The sequence below is a fragment of the Paroedura picta genome, chromosome 2 (genome assembly GCF_049243985.1).
Source record: "Paroedura picta isolate Pp20150507F chromosome 2, Ppicta_v3.0, whole genome shotgun sequence".
Taxonomy (NCBI): domain Eukaryota; kingdom Metazoa; phylum Chordata; class Lepidosauria; order Squamata; family Gekkonidae; genus Paroedura; species Paroedura picta.
In genome coordinates, this window is record NC_135370.1 from 132251213 (window position 1) to 132271904 (window position 20692).

Here is a 20692-nt window from a genome sequence, read left to right on the forward strand (position 1 = left end):
CTACATCCCCAACTTGGTGGCGGCAGTGGCAGTGCACGCATGCCCAGGTGGCATGCACAATTGAGGTGGCGTGGAGGTGGTCACTGCCATGGCTCCCCCCCTCTACCCGCCACCTCCACCCTCCTCTGCAGCAGCAGCAGTGGGCAACCTGGCAACCCTGGGGAAGGGGCCAGGTGACCCCAATTTGGGTCCTGACCCCAAGGTTGAGAACCACTGCCATAGTCTAATCTGGAGGTGACCACTGCAGCCCATTCATCCACAACATCCCATTTGGTCAATTTTCCTTTTCTTATTTCTGTTAACTTAATACATTTACGAAGATAGGAAAGTTGGCAAAATTATAATGTACATTTAGAAACAACTTTTTGTGGCTGATGGACTAAGGAATCCACTGAGAAAGCTGTTATAATTCAACAGTGGCATAAATTATGTGTTTGTGTGCATGACTACCCGAAAGCATTCTCCCTCATCTTCCCATCATGCACATGCTAAAGCAGGTTTCTCTATAACTTAGTACATAAAACCCAACATAATCACTCCATAGATACACAAGGTCCATGAATAAAATGCCAGCCAATCTTTGAGACACACACAACATCCTCTACCAGCAAAACTTCCCGTAATCTAATTGGCTGAAAGGGCTAATCAAGAATAAACGTTGCTATCTTTGAGAACCAGCTAAGGTTTATCAGCCTTTTCAAGGTTTCAATGAGATTTGAAGGAGTCAAAGTACAGAAGGCGTGTGCTGCCCCAAGTACTCATTAATGGGATTTCAAGAGAGGGAGAACTAGGAACTAGGTGCATACAGTGTTTTGGTAGTCAGTAAAATGAAATACATGTGCTTAACACAAAGATAGGCTCCTAAGGATATATGCGCTAGAGAGAGAGAGAGAGAGAGAGAGAGAGAGAGAGAGAGAGAGAGAGAGAGAGAGAGAGAGAGAGAGAGAGAGAGAGAGAGAGAGAGAGAGAGCCTCCTAACTTTCAACCATGATTATTAAATAACTAGTAAAAAAGCCCATTGTATAAAGAATACAATGGGCACTAGCAGACGGGGGCAGAGCAAGGGGCAGGCAAGGGGCGGAAGGCTACCTGTAAGAGGAGGCTGCCGGCGGCTCCGTGGCTCGCAGTTGCTCGGGGCTGGGAATCGGAGGGACCAATTGGCAGGTGCTTCGCACCTGCCAATTGGTCCCTCCGATTGTCTGTCCGGAGGAAGGGTCCAATCCGGACCCTTCCTCATCCCGGACACATCCCGCCTCAGAACGCCTTACCATTTTATTTATTTATTTAGTCCTGCAGCGCCACGGGCGGTGTTAAGATTACTCAAAGGAATAACTAAAAAAACATCAAATGCCTCTTCAAATTACATTTAGTATAGAATTCATAAGCTGCTAAACAGGATTCTGAAACATTTGGATTAAAGGAGTAGTGTGCCTCAGCTATAATACTCTGCTATTTCTCATTTATGGAATGAAAGTGAATTACTTGTTTTATATATTACTTGAATTATCTAGTTTCATGCAGAGAACCTGCAAGAACTTGCAGAGAGCATCTCATTTCCCCCTCTCCCTCTCTGAGAGCTCCTACAGCCTCTTCCCTTTTCCTGCTTCCTTCTCTCATTTGCATTCACTAACCTACCTTTATCTGCTCCCATCTTCAGCTTCCCCTTCCTTTAGAAACCACTACCTGAGAAAACTTGGGCCCAGTTGCATAGTGCCAGCTGCTGGAACAGACCCAATTGCATGGTGGGGAACCCACGGGGACTTGTGAGAACACCTAATTTTTCTATTGCATCCTCTCCTGCTTGTTATTTCCTCTTTCCATCCAAAGTCCTTATTTTTGCCTGCTTCCTTCTCTGCTGCGCACCCACCAGCCTACTTACCTAATGTAAAGGGGACCCTAAACAGATTACAAAATTCTTATTTTCTCCATTTTATCCTTACAACAACTCTTATTTTATTCATTCATGTATTTATTTATGTGATTTATTTCCCACCACTCCCTAAAATGGCTGGTGGCGGGTTATGAGGTGTAAGGTTAGATAGGATAACTGGCCCTAAGTCATCCCATGAGTTTCCACACCAGAATGGTGCTGGAAACATGGTTCTCATAGATCTTAGCCTGAAACCTTACCCAGTACATCTCACTGTTTTTATGGGGTGGCTGCTGCTAACTGTAGCAAGAAGCCAGGCATGATCGACTGACTCATGGAGGTCAAGAGGAATCAAGTCACCTAGTGGTTGCTGCCAATCATTGCTATGGTTAAAAGGTAAGGGTATCCCCTGTGCAAGCACAGGGTCATGTCTGACCCTTGGGGTGACGCCCTCTAGCGTTTTCATGACAGACTCAATACGGGGTGGTTTGCCAGTGCCTTCCCCAATCATTACCGTTTACCCCCCAGCAAGCTGGGTACTCATTTTACCGACCTCGGAAGGATGGAAGGCTGAGTCAACCTTGAGCCGGCTGCTGGGATCGAACTCCCAGCCTCATGGACATAGCTTCAGACTGCATGTCTGCTGCCTTACCGCTCTGCGCCACAAGAGGCTCTTGCTATGGTTAAAAAGATAAAGGTAAAGGTATCCCATGTGCAAGCACCGAGTCATGTCTAACCCTTGGGGTGACACCCTCTAGCGTTTTCATGGCAGACTCAATACGGGGTGGTTGGCCCTCCCTTAAAACCAAAGCAGCCCTGGAAAGTGTCCTGCCCCCTTCCCCTGCCCTTTAATGTCAGAAACAAAGGAAAGGCTGGCAATACTGTTGTGGTTACTTAGCAACAGCCACTGAGAGCATTCATTTTTATAGCTACAGATACTGCTTCTGATATTGTGAAGGGTTTAACTCCCTGATGTGTCATTTGTCAATTTCATATTTTTCTGCAAACCTGGGGCTCCACAGTCTGGATTTAAGTATCCACAGATTTAGCCACATTGAAAATTAGCTCTATTGATAATACTTGAAAATATTCCTTGCAGATAGGATGATTTTGTTTACCAGTCCATAACCTGACAGAACAAAACATTGTTCCATATCTGGGTAGACTTCCTATGCAACCAAGAAGTGGAATCTCCTTGCCATCCTGACTGTACCTATCTGGCTGTAAAGTGTGTCGTGCTGGTTGCACAGGAACCACAGATATTTGGGCCTCAAAAATGTTCAGTGCGATATAGTACTATATTGGATGCTGATTAAGCAGGCTGGTTTGTTATGGTCCTTTACTCTTAATTAGTCAGTACTTCCTGGCCAACCATTATATTACCTTATTAACTAATTAATAGCTAGGTCTAACAACAGAATCTTTGCAGTGTCTTAATATTTCTGCATTTGTTGACTGCTACTAGGAAAAAAATCATTCTCAAGAAAGGAAAATGTCTGTCAGGAAATAGCGCCCTAATCCAGCAATTATTAACCCTTCCAGACTTCAGAACCGCCTTTAACAAATAGGCAACCACTAAGTGTACTAGTACTGGAACTGACAGGAATTAACATGACACCAGTCACATAATAAAACAAGGAGACTGAATTAGAACCTGAATTGTAAGGAAAATGGCTCCACAAGCACTGGAATATTGGAAGAACAACGGTTAGTGGTAGCCAGCCAGACCAGGTAAAGAGAAATAAAGGGAATTTTTCAGGGCACGTGAGAGATGTCTCTGAATTCATCTGTGCCAAAAAGAAATGCTCTCCACCACTGAGAGACCTTGCTTTGTTTATCCTGTTGATCCCCTGAGCACACATGCAAAAAGACAAGAGACATGGGACCTTTGACCCATAGGCTCAAGAAGGAGTTCTTAAGAAAAAGCAGTCAAAATGGTAGTTCTATAGGGGTTTATGACCCCACAGATAGTTCTCCATGGCCCATTTGAAGGTTATAAACCATTATTTTATTTATTTAGTTAGTTAGTTAGTTATATTTTTATACCGCCCTTCCCTATGGCTCTGGGCAGTTTACATAAAACATATAGAACATTTACAGAGAACAATCTGTTAACTGTGTTCTGCAGTATAAATAAAAGGCTAAGGGGCATGGGGGTGGGCTCAGTCCACTATGGGGGGGGCAACAATTGGCCCCTTGGCGAAGCGCTTTCTGATTGGCCCCTCCGCTTGTCAGTCTGGGGCCAAGGGGCCAATCTGGAGGTACGCGCAGCCAGGGGCCAAGGGGCCAATCCGATTGGGCCCTCACCAGGACAGACCAGAGTTCCATCCAGTCAGTACCTCCCAACCCGCCCAGCCAGGGGCAATCTGGAGACATCGCTGCCAGTCTGCTCTTGACCACCGCAGGGAGAGGAGGATGAGAACAGAGGTTTGGACAGGATGCGCCAGCCCTATTCTTCCCAAGGCGGTCCTAACTGTCAAGTCCAACTGCAAATTGCCTCAGAACACTGACAGAGATGGCAGGAGGCTGGTGAATGCACTCCCTTCCCCTCCCTTCAGGCCTGCTGCGAAGGAGCCTCTGACTGGCCCTGACTGAGGAGAGGGAACTTTCCCCTTCTGCCAAACAGTTGGCTGACAGGAAGGCTACAGAAAAACCCCTTCTCACTTAAAATACTGCTGTGGCTGGCTATGCTGCTGGAGGGAAGAAACATCCAAGCAACTCTTTACAGTTTTGAGACCTACCACACAGGGTTGTTGTGCAGGTGAAACTGGAAGCTGTTGCAGAGGTTCCCCCTAAGAAGAGTCTCCAGTCTAATTTCCCCTTCACATATCTGAGGACATGGCTCTGGAAAGCTCATCTGTAACCACTATGCCGCAATTCCCAAAGGTCAGTCCTCTCCCATACTCAACAAACATTCCACACCACAGGTTCTTGACACCCATATCTCCACACCCATGCCCTCATTTGTCACCATACCACCACAACCTCCCACACAACACACATTCAACCCCATGCCCTTATAGACTGGACAACTCCTCCCCTTCCTCTTCCCACTGCCAAGCTCTAGCGCCCGTTGTAATCCTGGATACAATGGGCTTTGCCTCTAGTATCCATATAAAAATAACAATCTAACAGATATCAATATAACAAGTAACAATAACATATCAGCTAGAACAACATTTCAACAAGCAACTTTGATAAGCCCTCGGTAGATTCAACCTCTCAGTTGGGGGGGACCTGTAGATGTTTTGAGTCAGTCGGCCTCAATCAAACACCTGGTGGAAGAGCTCCCTTTTGCAGGCCTTGCAGAATTGTTGAAGTTCAGGGGGAGCTCATTCCACCAGGTGGGGGCCAAGACTGAAAAGGTCCTGGCCCTTGTTGAGGACCAACGTGTCTCTTTAGGGCCAGGGATCCGCAGCCAATTGGTGGTGGTGGAGTGTAAAGCTCTTCTGGGGGTATAGGCAGGGAGGCAGTCTCTCAGATTCACTGAAGACCACTGCCCTAATCCCTCAAAGTATCTTCTATCAGATTCTAAATATGCAAGAACAGAGTTCAGATCCTTTGACTTTGAAGTTTAGGGTTGATGAATCCATGGCATGGTAATGGTCATAGAATGTGAGAGCTACATATTCATTTTATTTATTTATAGTATTATATCCCACCTTGTCTCAGTAAACTCAAGGCAGCTGGCAAAGTAACTACAAGTTGTAAATAGAATAACAGTCCATCAACAAGATAAATATCAACACACATGACACAATTAACACACAAGCCAGATCTGCCCCAAATGGTTTACACATTTCCAAATGCCCTCTGAAGGAAAACTTTTCTACACACCTTCCTAAATGCCCCTAGTCTAGTGAGTCATTCCAAAGGGCAGGATGTATCACAGAAAGGAACTACAACCCAATAGTTGCCAGATGGACAGTCCTAAGAGAGGTCATAGAATAACACACTTGTAAGAAGTGTTAAGGATCTTCTATAAGTGGGGCAAACCACAAGTAAGCAACTGTCACACATGGCAACAACCACATAATCATATAGCAGCATTTCCAGCAGATTTCACATGGCTACTGGAATTCTTAGATCAAACCCTATGCAGCATGGAACATCTGAGAAATAGGTTAACTTTTCTACCTTTTCATAAGTCTTCAGACAGAAGCTGTGAATCCTATGCAATATACTGCAATGGGAATTATCAACCTAGTGCCAATGAGTCATGGCTGTATTTCTCCTTTCATCATTGCTTCTCTCTCCCTCCCCCACTCCTGTCTATTGTAGACTGTTTTCATTCAACACTGACTTCAGCTTCGGCCGCACAACTATGCAGCCATCTAACCCAGGAAACAATGAACCCCACCAAAAACTCCAACATTCCATAACCTGGCAATAACACCTGTAGTTTTCCTAGGCACTACGCAGGAACTGCAATTCCTGCTCTGAGGTTATGGTGGCAGAATGGACTAGCGTAGTGCCAAAGATGGACCACTCCTAAATAACATAGTCTAGGAGCTATTGACAACAGGTTTTGTCTTTGAATCTTGGGCTGGCTTTAAGTGAAATAACCTGGCCTGGCGACCAGCATTCACTCTACATAAAGGTGAGTTGTTGATCATTTGTCAGATTTCTGACAAGCTGTACCTTGTAATAATATTCTTCCTGTAAGTATTCAAATGCATTTAGTAATGCTTTTCTTGGTATATTCTCAGAGCCTCCAAGTTCGCATATACAGAATTAACTGAATGTCCATCCATCCACCCAGCTTTTCATTTGGGTGTGAAATCCGAAATGCAAAAGTATCTTAGCTTCTAAAACACTAAATGGAATTGGATAAAAATACTACTTCCAAATAGTTCTGCAAATTCAGTGTACAGTGTACAGATTCTAAATATCTGATGGTTACTCATTTATTACCATAATAATAACAGGCTACATTGTTTTATTCCAAAACTATGCTTTGGATGTACAACCCATGTGCTTTAGAAGTTTTTTGTACCAAAGTATTTTTTAAATCATTTTGAAAAGTTCCCTTTGGAGCAGTCTTGGCACTGCTGTTGAATGTCTGGGGACTGAGGTGATAAAGGAGACCTTTCATACACATAAAGGCTAAGGGGTAACATTCAAGTAAGGAAACAACAGTGCTGGCTTCAAAAGCAATATGGCCAAAAAGCATATTTTTAAAAGCAAAAACTGAAATAAAAATTCTAAAGGCTGGAAAAGAAGGTCACACAGGTGTTGTTTATCGAATCACAGATCGTGTCATTTCCCCCCAGTTTTAACACACTGCTGCTGATGTGGACACAAGTCCACTTTCAGCCAGTGACTAATATATCTCCATTTAGGACCTCTAAAAATGTAATGAGGTCATCTACAGAAGCACTTAGAAGAAACTTATAAGAGACATTCAAAGACTTATAAAGAGACATTCAAAGACTCAACAATCTGTCCGGGTTACAGGTGAAGACTATCACGTCACAGTAGCACTCAAATCGTGACCGTTCCAAGAATACATTCATTTTGTCCAGAAAAACCGGTTTCCTACATCATTGTGGAAAAACAGGGGCGGCTGCTGCCCAAATTCAGACAATGCAAACTGTTGACTTTGTTGCACCAAGGTGAAAGATGAAGTGAATGCATTAAATCACCTTATTCAGTAAAACCCTGGGCTTTAAAAAAAAAAAAATTAAGTTCTGCAACTTGTTTCAGCATTGAGTATCAAATAGGGGGGAGGAGGAATTAGGCCTGTTCCACCCCACGAACTGTGAAAGGAGGGGGGGGGCAATGTGACGACTGGACATTGGATGGCAGAGATGGCCCCTCCTCTCATGTCCCTCTGGAGTCCCTTCCCAAGTACATTGTCAACAGTTCTGTTACCAAAGGGGTCGCGAACCGACGGGCTGGCCCGGTTGGGGGTGCGGGGGGATACCTTCAGGATTCAACCGGCCCGCTCCCAATCCTCCCGCCTTCCCCGCCCGCCAGAGCAGGCAGAAGACCCTTCTTTCTCCGCTCCGTCTCCACAAGACTCTTACCTGTTCCAGCCGCGGCGTCCCGGAGAAGCAGAGCCCATAGTGGCGGCAGCAGCAGCAACAGGAGTCCCCGGATCCGCATATTCTGCTTCATCTCCATCGCTTCCACATCATCATCTTCACCATCCTCCCCGACACCTCCAACCCAGTTGCCTCTCCTCGCTTTACAACAAAAAAGGAGGAAAAAACCGGAGGAAGGCGGGAGGAAGAAGAAGGAACGGGGCGGATGGCAACACCAGGAGGGGGGAGGACCCAACGCGAGGCTTAGCCGAGGGTCTCCCTCCGGAGGCTGCAGCGCTTGTTGCTAGCGCCCTGGGCACAAACACGCAGGCGAAGTGCAAGGCAAGCAGGCGGAGGGGGAAGACTCGGGAGCCATGCGGGCGCTGGGCTGTCCCTTCTCTCTCTCTCTCTCTCCCTCTGCCTCTGCCTGCCCAGCGCTAGTGAGCCAGGAGCGCCGAGGCGGCGAGAGCTGGGAAGGTCCCCCCCCTGCTGGCCTCCCGCGGCACGCCACAGTTCACGCCGCGATCGCGCCGCGCTTTGGCTTTCCCGGGCTCGGAGCACCCTCTCTCTGCCGGCGGCGCCACGACTTCCTTGGCCAGGTCTTCATCGCGTCGCCCTTCCTTCGGCCTGCCTTCGCTTCCAGGAAATGGCGCTTTGGGGAGGCCACCGGGCCGAGCCCCGTTTTCTCGTGACATCAGCAGCCTCATGAATATTTAACGCCTCTATTTATTCCCCCGCTTTCCTGAACTAAATCCCACCACCCACGCCCACCCGCCCCAACGAAGTGGAAAGTAACAGGCCGGTACGGTGCGTGTTGCCTCTGGAGGGGTGAAAGGCTTCGCAAAACAAAACACGCGCTCCCTGTTGCTGGGGCGGGAATTAAGCTCTCATAGAACTCTCTCTTTTTTGGGGGGGGGGGGAGGGGGGCTGGCCTCTACGCTGGAAAACCGCATTTGCTTTCCCTCTCCTCTGCATGCAGCCCGCTGGGTGACCTTCTCTCAGCCTCACCTAGCTCACAGGGCGTCTGCTGTGGGGAGAGGAACAGTAAGCGATTATAAACTGCTTTGGTTGGTAAAGGGGGAGAGGCAGGATGCAAAAACCCATTTCTTTATCTTCTACCTCCTTGCAGGGGACAGTTTGCTTCTTCCAGAATAACATGTGGGAGTCCTGATAGAAACCTGGTACTAGGCATGCACACGAATCATCAAGCTCAGGAAAACCATTGTAGACATCAAGATCCTCCCACAGCATGGAAGTACTTTGGTGGAAGAATGGCCGCACAATGCATTACCGCATGGTTTCCCCACCATGGTTCCATATGGTCCCACGAAGATTCCCTCAATGGTATTGCAATGTGGGAGTTTTCAAAATGACAGATGGGGCTTGCCCTCCATCCTGTGCCTGTTGCTTCCAGTGCTGAGCGAAGAAGAAAATGGTTTTCTTAATGTAAAAAATTCTACCCTTATTTGGGCCAATTGACCCTCCCCTTTCAAAAGTGGCCAATGATGGACCTGGAGAGGGTGGGAAGGGGAGGGGCCCTAGTCATTTAAACCTTGGTGGCCTAGGCTTCTCCTGTTTCTGGGGGTGTGGCATGGCAGGGGGGCATGGCTAGCTGACATCACTTCTGGTACCTCGAAGCCTGAAATATTTCAGCAGTACCTGGTCGAAAGGTTGAAAAAGGTTGCATAACTGTATAACTAGATGTTATTGGAGCATTGATAGATATTATCTATCACCTGTCAAGGAGCTCAGGATTCTATGCCTCTCCAGAGATGGCCACAGCTGCCATACCACAATCAGAGCTGGTCAAAAGTCCTGTGAATTGTTTTTTTATTTTATTTTATTTATTATTCCATTTCTAGGTCACTGCTCTTGGACCTGCCAGCTCACTGCAGCTTACGTCATACAATTTACAATAAAACTCCAAAAAAACCCAACTCCCCCCCCCCTCCATCTATTGCTTTAGTTCTAGTAGCCCTCCCAAGCTGCAAACCAGTTCCTTCAAGAGGTATGCCACCCCATTCAGAACAGGCAAACTCCTCAATTCCTGATTGGCCATATTATTGAACCCATTATTATCACCTCATCTTAGCTGGACTAACAATCCATTTATTAGGCCCAATCCATCCCAAAAGGCATTCAGAATTTCCAGGGCCTCACCCCTGTCAGATGAAAGGGAGAGGTCAAAGTGGCAGCGTTTCACTCTGAATATCTGCACACAACCTCATCCAGTGGTTTCACATAGGTGTTGAAGAATACAGGAGATGAAATGGCACAAGTGCTATGGTCAGCTGTTCCCCCCCACATCCCCTTCTGGTATGAATCTGACCGGAAGCAGCCAAGAAGAATGCTATTTTCCGTGGTATTAAATCCAAGAGACTCAACTGAGACACACTCCATCTCTGTCATGGAACAAGATTTTTATCAGGGAAAGCCAGGCAGTTTCAGTCTCAGATCCAGGCCTGAAATTATATTGAAATGGATCCTGATGAAACACTCCTATGAGGAAGATGTGTAGGTCCCTGGCCACCATTCACTCAAGCGCCTTGCACAAGAAGTTTATGTTGTCTATAATGGATGATAATTATGCCATTTATTATTTATTTATAGCCTGCCCTCCTTGCTAATACGAGAAGCAAATGACACAATATATAAAATATAAAATAAAATAACCAGACAAATTAAGATATCCATAGCCAGTGCAGGAGGACTTGGATTACAAATTTAGGGAAAAAATGCAAAGGGAGAACAGTATCAAATATATTATGCAAAAAAATGAAATTACAAAAATAAAGCCAATGCAGTACAATAAACACTGGGGTAGCCTATGGTCCTGTTCCTTTAGTAAAAAGCAACCCCTTGAACTTTTCCATTATAATACAGCCCTGTTCACTTTATTTAAATGCCCTTATGATCCCCCAAATCACTCTGCCTCTCAGACGTTTCTACATTTGAGACATATCTTGTTTTAGCCTTGCTTTGGGTTTCCATTGGATGCTGCAAGATGACACTTTTGCTTTCTGCATTTGGGCTTTCCTCCCCTCATTTTCCAGGCTGAAATTCACAATATGTTTTGTGCATTGTGAGTTGGAAGGAGGCAATCTCCCATGATGCTTTGCTCCCAATTTTCCAAAACTGTTTTTGTTTTTGCAAAATGGTGCCTGCGTGTGTCTTTCTTTTTGCTGTACCCCTTAATCCCACCATTCTGTGCTCTCAATTGCCTCCCCTCCTCCTCCCCCAAGGTAAAAGTAAAGGTATCCCCTGTGCAAGCACCAAGTCATGTCTGACCCTTGGGTGACGCCCTCTAGCGTTTTCTTGGCAGACTCAATTCAGGGTGGTTTGCCATTCTCTTCCCCAGTCATTACCCCCAGCAAGCTGGGTACTCATTTTGCCAACCTTGGAAGGATGGAAGGCTGAGTCAACCTTGAGCTGGCTGCTGGGATCGAACTCCCAGCCTCATGGGCAGAGTTTCAGACAGCATGTCGGCTGCTTTACCACTCTGTCGCCACAAGAGGCTCTTTTCCCCCAAGTATAAAGGTAAAGGTATCCCCTGTGCAAACACTGGGTCATGTCTGACCCTTAGAGTGATGCCCTCTACCGTTTTCATGGCAGACTCAATACGGGGTGGCTTGCCAGTGCTTTCCCCACTCATTACCGTTTACCCCCCAGCAAGCTGGGTACTCATTTTACCGACCTCGGAAGGATGGAAGGCTGAGTCAACCTTGAGCTGGCTGCTGGGATCGAACTTCCAGCCTCATGGGCAGAGCTTTCAGACTGCATATGTGCTGCCTTACCGCTCTGTGCCACAAGAGTCTTAAAAACGCTACAATTTTCAAAGGATAGATTCAAATGAGTAGCCATGTTGGTCTGAAGTAGCACAATAAAAGTGCTACAGTAGCACCTTTAAGACCAACAAAGATTTATTCAAGGCGTGAGCTTTCGAGTGCAAGCTTTTGAGTCTGACAATCTTTGTTGGTCTTAAAGGTGCTACTGGATTCTGATTTTATTGTGCTACTTCAGACCAACAGGGCTACCCATTTGAATCTCCCTTGCACTTTGTCGCTGTAGGAGGGCATTGGGCTTGTTCGAGGTCACACTATCTTACAGCATCACATTTGCCCGAAAACATGTCTCAGGATCCTTTCCCAAAATACCAGAGTTTTGTGACAGATGTGCAGTGATCTTTGAGTGTGGGCTGTATAAATACCTACCAAAAGCAGGACTGGGTGTAGAAAAGCAGCAGAGAGGAAGAAGAATGAATACTTAATCCTTTTCCTGTCTGCTGCTTCTACATGCCAAAAACAAAAACCTCCCCCCCCTCCAAGTTCCATGGGCATCATTTGAAGATGCAACCATATGTTTGAAATTGCACAGGAGTGGGTAGGGGTTTTGAAGTGAAGAAAAGATCAGGCACTCCTTTTTCTCCTCCTGTTGCTTCTCCATTTCAAATCCTTCTGAAATTTTTCAGATTTTTTTAGTGTACAGAAACACAGAAAGTCATTGTTTTAAAGGGGAAATGTTGATGCTTTGACATCTGTTATAAATGAAATCCATTTGTCAACAAAGTTGCCTGATTGTACCTCCTCTTCTGTACTGTTAATTAGTTAATAAAGGCCCTTTTGCACTGCCGTGCTCATCATGCAGCTGCCATTGTAAGTAAAACGGGGGCTTCTATAGCGCTGTATTCTCCATAAAAATCTGTCCCCGTGGACAAGATTCTATGATATGCCTATTCAGAAGTATTTCTTATTCAGCAAAGGTCTCGCTTCTTCCCACAATTTCCCTTTTTTTTCCTACTTGTTTTCAGCCTTGTAAGTTACTTTCTGTTCTTTCCCAGCTGGCTGCTTCTTTCCTGATATTCATGAAGTGAGAGGGGTGGGTTAAGTACGGCACATTCCTTGGTAGAAAACCAGAGTTACTGTTTATAACATTTTGGATCTAACAATCATCATAATAGTATCATTATGAAAGAACGCTAATAAAAAATGTAAAGAACATGATTGGTGGCTTTGTCTAGCTACAAAGAGCAAAACAAGATTTCAAGGCCAAGAAGCCAGGCATGATGTGTGAGTTCTAAGAACAGAGAGACCAGAATTTCTACTGTCAAATAGCAGGCACACAGAAGTCTAATTTGGAGTGGACCTTCTGTGATGGGAAAGGAAGATTTTGCCCCATAGTATATCTCCTGGGCTGAAACTGGATTTTCCCTGCTGACATGAAAGTTCCAGTATTCATAACAATACCTGTATGTTTGTCCAAGTGGAGTAAATAGGAACTCCAGGGTCACATTTCAAGTCAGGAAAATGGTACAGTGAGAAGACTTCACCACCATGCCCCAGGCCATCATACAGACCTGAACTGGACTGCTGTGTGTCTGATATTAGGATTTTTAAAAAACACTCCAAATTCCATTAGCAGAAATCTCAGTGCTTCCTGTAGTTTGACCCCAGTCTCCCTCCCCACATGTCTCTGGCGTGTCTGAGAGGAATGTGGATAGCGTCGAGGGAGGGAGGGTGGGGAGCTGTAGGGGCAGGGCCAGTCAGGGTGTAGCCAGCAATGCTGGCTGATTGGCCCTATTCTAACTTGGACAGCCGGTCATGTACCACCCCTAAGGCTGTTTCACAAATATATAGAGGAACCATGGAGGATGAATGGATGCTGAAGAGAAGCATGATGGCTGAGGGAAAGAGGGGAAGTCATTATCTAAGCTGAAATTAGAAGGAAGAGATGAAATTTTAAAGGGACAGTAGCAGTGGGGAAATTTCAGTTGCACTTAGACTTTCCAACTATTGTTGTTAGGTGCGAAGTCATGTCCGACCCATCATGACCCCATGGATAATGATCCTCCAGGCTTTCCTGTCCTCTACCATTCCCCGGAGTCCATTTAAGTTTGCACCTACTGCTTCAGTGACTCCATCCAGCCACCTCATTCTCTGTCGTCCCCTTCTTCTTTTGCCCTCAATCGCTCCCAGCATTAGGCTCTTCTCCAGGGAGTCCTTCCTTCTCATGAGGTGGCCAAAGTATTTGAGTTTCATCTTCAGGATCTGGCCTTCTAAGGAGTGGTCAGGGCTGATCTCCTCTAGGACGGACCGGTTTGTTTGCCTTGCAGTCCTAGGGACTCGCAAGAGTCTTCTCCAGCACCAGAGTTCAAAAGCCTCAATTCTTTGACGCTCAGCCTTCCTTATGGTCCAACTTTCACAGCCATACATTGCAACTGGGAAGACCATAGCCTTGACTAAACGCACTTTTGTTGGCAGGGTGATGTCTCTGCTTTTTAGGATGCTGTCTAGATTTGCCATAGCTTTCCTCCCCAGGAGCAAGCATCTTTTTATTTCTTTGCTGCAGTCCCCATCTGCAGTGATCTTCGAGCCCAGGAAAATAAAATCTGTCACTACCTCCATTTCTTCCCCATCTATTTGCCAGGAATTGAGAGGGCCGGATGCCATGATCTTAGTTTTCTTGATGTTGAGTTTCAAGCCAACTTTTGCACTCTTCTCCTTCACCCGCATCAACAGGCTCTTTAGTTCCTCTTTGCTTTATGCCTTTAAGACTATCCAACTAGGACATTGCAATTGCAGATCAAGTAAAAAAACGGGGGGGGGGGGGGGCGTGTCCTGAAAATACTAGTATGTAATGGATTAACCATGATGTCATCTATATCCCTGTCCATAAGTGATTGCTTTGATTGCTTTTTGTTTGTGTGTTGAGTAATTCTCGTGTTACAGCCCTCACCTATAGAATTCAAGTTACAATCCCCACATTTACCCAGCTACTGGTCCCCGGTTTCATTTGCAAAGTGAATGTATGTTAGCTGTTTCTTACAGTTGTGTGGGTGTACAGGCAGGTGCATGTATGTTCACTGAATTGAGAACAGTGCTTGGGTTGTCTGTAAAAGAACAACTAGATTAATCATGGCAATTCTAGACTGAATTATCTAGTGAGAGTCTAGCCAAAGCTACAGCTCAGATTAATGCCAACTTGCTAAAGATGGTGCAGTTGAGCATTTCCAAAAAGAAGAAGAGCTGTTTTTAGACCTCACTTTTCACTACCAAGAGTCTCAAAGCAGCTTACAATCACTTTCCCTTCCTCTCCCCACAACAGGTACCCTGCAAGGTGGGTGGGGAGCTCTAAGAGAACTGATCTGTGAGAACAGCTCTAACAGGACAATGACTAGACAGTTGGCTGCTTGTGGGGACGTTGGAAATAAAACCTGGCTCACCAGCTTAGAAGCTGTCACTGTTAACCACTACAACCATACCCGTTATAGGCAGGTTACTAGCTTGCGATAATTTTTAAAGCAATATCTTTTGAACATTTTAAAGTGTTAGAGTATACTACAACTTAGTTCTTTTATTACCATCTGTTTCTGTTTAGCAAAAGGCCTTGGTACAGATCCAACATATATGAACAGCTTCAGAATTTGTTAAACACCATTGCTGGTTTCATCCATATTTAATTCATAAGGGATCTGATACATGCCAAATAAATCTTAGGGAAAGTTCTTTTGAGCTTACTTTGAATAGACTTAACCCATTTTACTATCTTCCCAAATCACCGAGCCTCTTGAGATACCATCTCTAATATTACTTTCTCATTTACATTTCTCCTTTAGAGATCACATGTCCAATTTTAATAAAAGTGCTATGAACCTCCTTTTAAAATAGCTGTTAAACTTTTATTACACATATGTGTATGTAATATGTGGCTAAAATGTTGGACAGCATAGGTTAGATAGATATTCTGGAGTCCTACAAGTTATTTCTTGCCCATCGAACTTGAGTGTCCTGCAAATGCTTTAGATTAATTTCTTAAATAGTGTCCGACTCCCCTGTAGTATATCAAGTAGCCATTATATCTTTGATGATTCTGTTTACTCATTCCAGACTTACTGCTTAATTCAAATTGCCCTGCTTTTGAGTGGAGAAAAGAGCTCCCTTATTAGTTTAATATTCTGTGATTTTGTTCCTCAAACTCTACTTTTGAGATATTGAATGGTTCACATTTCCAAAGAGCAGACAGTCTTTGAAATACAGAGAAGATTTTTCTCCATCGGTTCCACATAATATATTTCTGGTAAGGCCCTGGAGGAGGAGCGTGTCTCATAGCCTAAGTGCCACTCAGTGCTTAACACTGAGCCACTCAGTGCTTGTCCCGCCCCAGAGTGTCTCCTCCTCCAACTGGCTTGCCTCTCTGTCCAGCAGCCAGCCAATCGCCTTCTGTCCCCCACCCATGACCACCCCCTCTTCCTTCCACTTCCCTCCAAGGCTCAGAGCCTGCAGATCCCTGCTGCATGAGGGCTGCCCCTGCCGGTTCGTTCCCTGCCCAGGGACCTCCAGTGTGCAGCCTTTCCAAAGGGGGGGGAGGCCATCTGCAGAGTTCTTCCACTGCACCCCCCAAACTAGCACCCGTTGTATTCCTGAATGCAATGGGCTTGGTCCCTGTTTTAAAGCTAACACTCTTAGGCCCAGGAGATGCAGATTTACTGTTGCAGTTAGATATGGCTGGCATGGATTAAACTGGCTTCTTTGTGTTCCTTAGGTTCTTGACCAAATGTACTTGTGGCATTGGCTGACCCACCTCCTGTTTTGTGCCTCAGAAGAAACTGACTTTCAGATTCTGAGACTCTTGTAACTATGGAGTATGGAAGCATAAACCTGGCTCCTTGATTAGGAGAGCTGGCTGGATTCAACTCAACCGATCATTTTTCTCCCCCATTTTATATTTTGCTTATAGATTTAAAAATCCCCTTAAAATTATTTATTATCTAATTTACTGATAATGGTCTGTTTTTTAATCTAAGAATAAAGGTGTCTCCAAATGGCTAAAGGATGACCAAAACAGCATTAATTTTTAAACATTAAGCCATCAAGAAGTCTGATTTGTAGTACAGGAAGAGAACTACTGTTTTGTGATCTTTTTTGTTTTTATGGAAACTGGCTGAAGGTAAAACAATATTAAACATCTATTGGCTCTTGGATTTCTTACAGGACACTCAGGGTAAAAAGTCTGAAAACTTTTGCTCAAAAATGATACTTGATGTTTTATAGTATGGACATTGCTTGACTGTGACCCGTAGTAATAATTCAGATGAGAAAGCTTTGCTTGGAGCAAAAGAATAACAGAATGGCATTTAAAATAAATTGCTGTCACTGTTGCATTGAAATCATTGTTTTTAAGGTATTGTCATAAATATAAGACAGCAAAAGGAACTCTGTCCCCGCAAGCAATTTGAATTTGCCCTTGCCTTAAAATGCCTTTTAAAGCCAGCCTGGTATTGTTATACTGTCCCTGCAAAGAAGAAAACTGAGGCATGATTAGAATTGAATTATTTTGCTCTTGTATTTGCTAAGCCCACTCTGCAGTCATACTATTACTCATACCCCTTTAGGAATCCCTGTAGCATTGGACGAATGCCAAAAAGTCTTCATGACTGGAATAAGAATGTATCTCTTCCACTCTTGTTCTTCTAATAGAGAGTTTCAGAAGAGTTACAAACTACATGTAGGTGAGACAGAGAGAAATCCTGGTTCTCTTGGGGCATGACAGCCTTCAAAGATCTTCAAAAGCACAGTATTCTCAGATGCACTCAGACTATTATGCCAAGTGCGTGCATTTGCTAAAAACCTAGACTGGCCTGATGTTCTAATGAATTAAATGATTTCAATCTTGTACATAACAGGGTGCTGCTCTTTGTATTCTTTATGGGTTTCTGCAGAGTCCACAAGATCTCATAAGACTATTGACATTCAGAAATAAATGCTTGGGAGAGAGGGTTGGTCCAGTAAATCCCCTGATTTCTGTTGGGTCCGTCCATTATTATATTAGATTTTGACTGTTTGGAAGAAGATTGGGTATGCATGTCTTGTAGAGGATGGTCAGCAGAGGTTTGTTAGCTGACCCTACAGCTAGCCCAACTGATGGACTCATAGAGTGATACAATCTAATAGTCAGGACCCACTCTGCTTTGGTCTGGCCAGCAGGGCCAGTAAAGGGTGTTGACTTGCCTATTGTTTTCTCCAGCGCTAATATCAACCTAGTAGCTGTGTATGAGGATAATGAAACTGGTGAGGTGACAGAACTACTGGGCTTTCCCAGAGCAGGAGCAGCAACTTATTAGGAACTTTCCCTGTAAGGTAAATGGGCAGTCTACGCTTGTGTTTTGGGCTCAGGACTCCATAATCTGAGAGAGAAAGCTATTCACATCCCAGAGGACTCAATGCCTGATTACTTAACTCCATGGGTTCAGACTCTTCAGATGAGGAACCTGAATAAACAGCTCCACTAACTAAATGGGACCATGAAAGCTTCTAGCTAAGAAGTCAAAAGGAAGTGCCCAGAGGACAACCAACAATACCAAGATGTATCATTTCACATAAAAATTGTGTTTGCTTTTGCAGATTTGTCCTTAATTGTCTTTGTTGTCTTTGAGTGGAAGGAATCTTGTCCACATATTCCTTATTTTTTTTCACAGATGGAAACATGCAGCTGGCAGCATGATTAATCCCAAATTATGCAATGTGGATTTGGATCAAACAGACTACATGGCCATAAAATCCTGTTTTATTGAATGCAATAATGCAGCAATGCTATGTCTTCAAGTCCTAACAAATCAGACAATGTTAGTGTCATTATTTTCACTTTTTAAAAAATTCAGTGGTGAATGGAGAATGAGGTTCTCTATTTCTTCCCTTCTTTGAGGAAGATTGTGGTTTGCTTTGGAGGCAGCCATCCTCTTCATACAGTGCTCTTCTGGTGGTGGAAGGTTCTTGGTGGGGACTGGGAAGCTCTACTTCTGGAGAGTGGCTTTGTTTGTGAGGAAGGGCTGGATGCTGTCTGCATTTTCCACCCCACCTCATCAGTAGCCCTTTTACTGAGTAAGATCCTTGCAGGGAGCTTATTTATTTCAAAGAATTATTTTACACTGCATAACCTACTTTTACATCAAAAGAACACAGTGTGGTATACAATCATATGAAGAACGGTAACAGTAAAAGAACAGCAGAATAGACATATTTGATATTTCAAACACAGTTATAAAAATTTGCAGTTGAACACAACATAACATGTAATTACAGAAAGCCCCAAAGAAAACATTAAGATCAAGAGCCTGACCCTAAATCTATACAGTGAAGCAGATTTTTTTGTCTCCAGTGCAAGGGAATCCCAAAACTCAGGTGCCACTATAAAGAATGCTTATCAGATGAACCTGCTTGTCATAGAATTTCCAGATCCAGGATGGAAAACTCCTGGAGATTTGGGGATGAAGCCCAGGGAGGACAGGGACCTCAGAGGGTTCGGTGTCACAAAGTCCATCCTCTAAGGCAGTAATTTCTTCCATTAAAAGTGATCTCTGTAGTTTGGAAATGAGCTGTAATTCCAGGTGATTGCCAGGCCCTGCCTGGATGCTGGCATCCCTGTGCTTGTGGTGCTACTGACAACTCTGTTGCTTTAATCCAGGCCAATGTTTGAGACTTAATGTGAGCAGCAACAGGGAGAAAGGAATAAAATAATAATTTTAAAAAAATGTTATCCCGCCCTTCCATGTTGCTCAGGGCTGGCAACAACATTTAAAAACGACATACAAAATTAAAAAGTTGAAAACATTTACAGTTCTGAATGCCCCAGACAGAAATTGCCAGACATGAGGCCTTTAATAAAGGAGCTGCACAGAGAAAGAACCTGTGCTGTTAGTAAACTGTGCTCCTGATTAAAATTATGCTGCCTCCTTATCTGATGCCTCACATGAAGGGCACAAACACTTCTGAGGACAAAGATGCCCAACAAGATCTAAAATGAGCAGTATATGTTGGATAGTGACACCTGGGGAAAGGCCTCTGTTAAGCTATGTTCAGACTCCATGGGGCTTTAATATCATAATCTGATTCTTCTGTTGAGTCAGGAAACATACCGACAGCCAAAGTAAATGACCTTGAATTGGGCGCATTGTGGATTTTGTGACCAGTCCTGCCAACAGGTGAGTAGCTGCTTGTTTTCAAAATGAACCTTGTCTTGAAGAACAGACCCATCAGGAACACATAGCAATAATTAGGTCCCTGCCATCCAAGAAGAGGAGCTAGAGTGTCAAGAGTATCAGATCCCATTGATAAAGGCACACCAGCCACCTGAGCATCCAGGAGCAGGGCTGCATCCAGAAACATTCCCAGACTGCAAACCTGAGCCTTCAGCCACAACATGATCCCATCCACAACAGGAATTCTCCTACAACACAGGCACTGCAAGCTGTTTCTGCCAGGATTAAAATTGTGTTTGCTTCCACTCTCTCCAATGCACTACTTTTTGGGAGAGCAAGACAGCAGGACAGAAAGATGCTCAGACAACAAGGGCCAATCATGAGAAAGCCTTTTCTGTTGAGAACTGGCTAGGTTACTGTGTTCATTTGTCAAATATTTGAGTAATTTTGTAGTCAAAGGGTGAAGGGTATAAGCTCTCCAATTTCCTTTCCTTCAAAGTGAGTATTTTTTTTTCCACAGAGAAGAGGTTTGTCATTTTGCACTGGTACACTGAAGGAGTAACTGAGGATGTAGCATTGAAGACAAGCAGAGACAGAAATTCAGGCTATGACTGCTGATTTTTTTAAATTTGCCGGTTATGATGAGAGTGCCTCCAGCCTAAAGAGATTTCTCAATACTATGAGGAGTTCTGAATGACAGATAGATAGATCTGACCTCTGCAGTTGGGTGTATATCTTAGAGGAGCTTTGATATATGCGGTAGAAAGCATGTTCAAACCCAGAAGATTATGGAACATGTGTAGGACTTCTAAAGAATTACAGAAG

General features: G+C 44.4%; 1 protein-coding gene and 1 long non-coding RNA gene across 5 annotated transcripts in view; one reads left to right on the forward strand and one right to left on the reverse strand.

Annotated features, from left to right (window-relative positions):
- The window catches only part of TYRO3 (TYRO3 protein tyrosine kinase), an 88129-nt gene extending 79678 nt beyond the window's left edge, over positions 1 to 8451 (reverse strand). The window contains exon 1 of one of the 4 annotated variants that reach the window (XM_077322809.1): positions 7900 to 8444. In XM_077322809.1, coding sequence (XP_077178924.1) covers positions 7900 to 7996 — 97 coding nt within the window. In that variant the 5' untranslated portion in view covers positions 7997 to 8444. Of the gene's footprint in view, positions 1 to 7899 lie in introns of all 4 variants that reach the window. The other 3 variants (XM_077322811.1, XM_077322812.1, XM_077322813.1) reach the window with 3 other exon arrangements.
- A 156-nt stretch (positions 8452 to 8607) lies between these two features.
- On the forward strand, positions 8608 to 11051 carry LOC143830373 (uncharacterized). The gene is made up of 2 exons (XR_013228434.1): positions 8608 to 8698; positions 9026 to 11051. It is a non-coding gene; the product is annotated as an uncharacterized LOC143830373 (long non-coding RNA).
- Positions 11052 to 20692: the final 9641 nt, after the last annotated feature.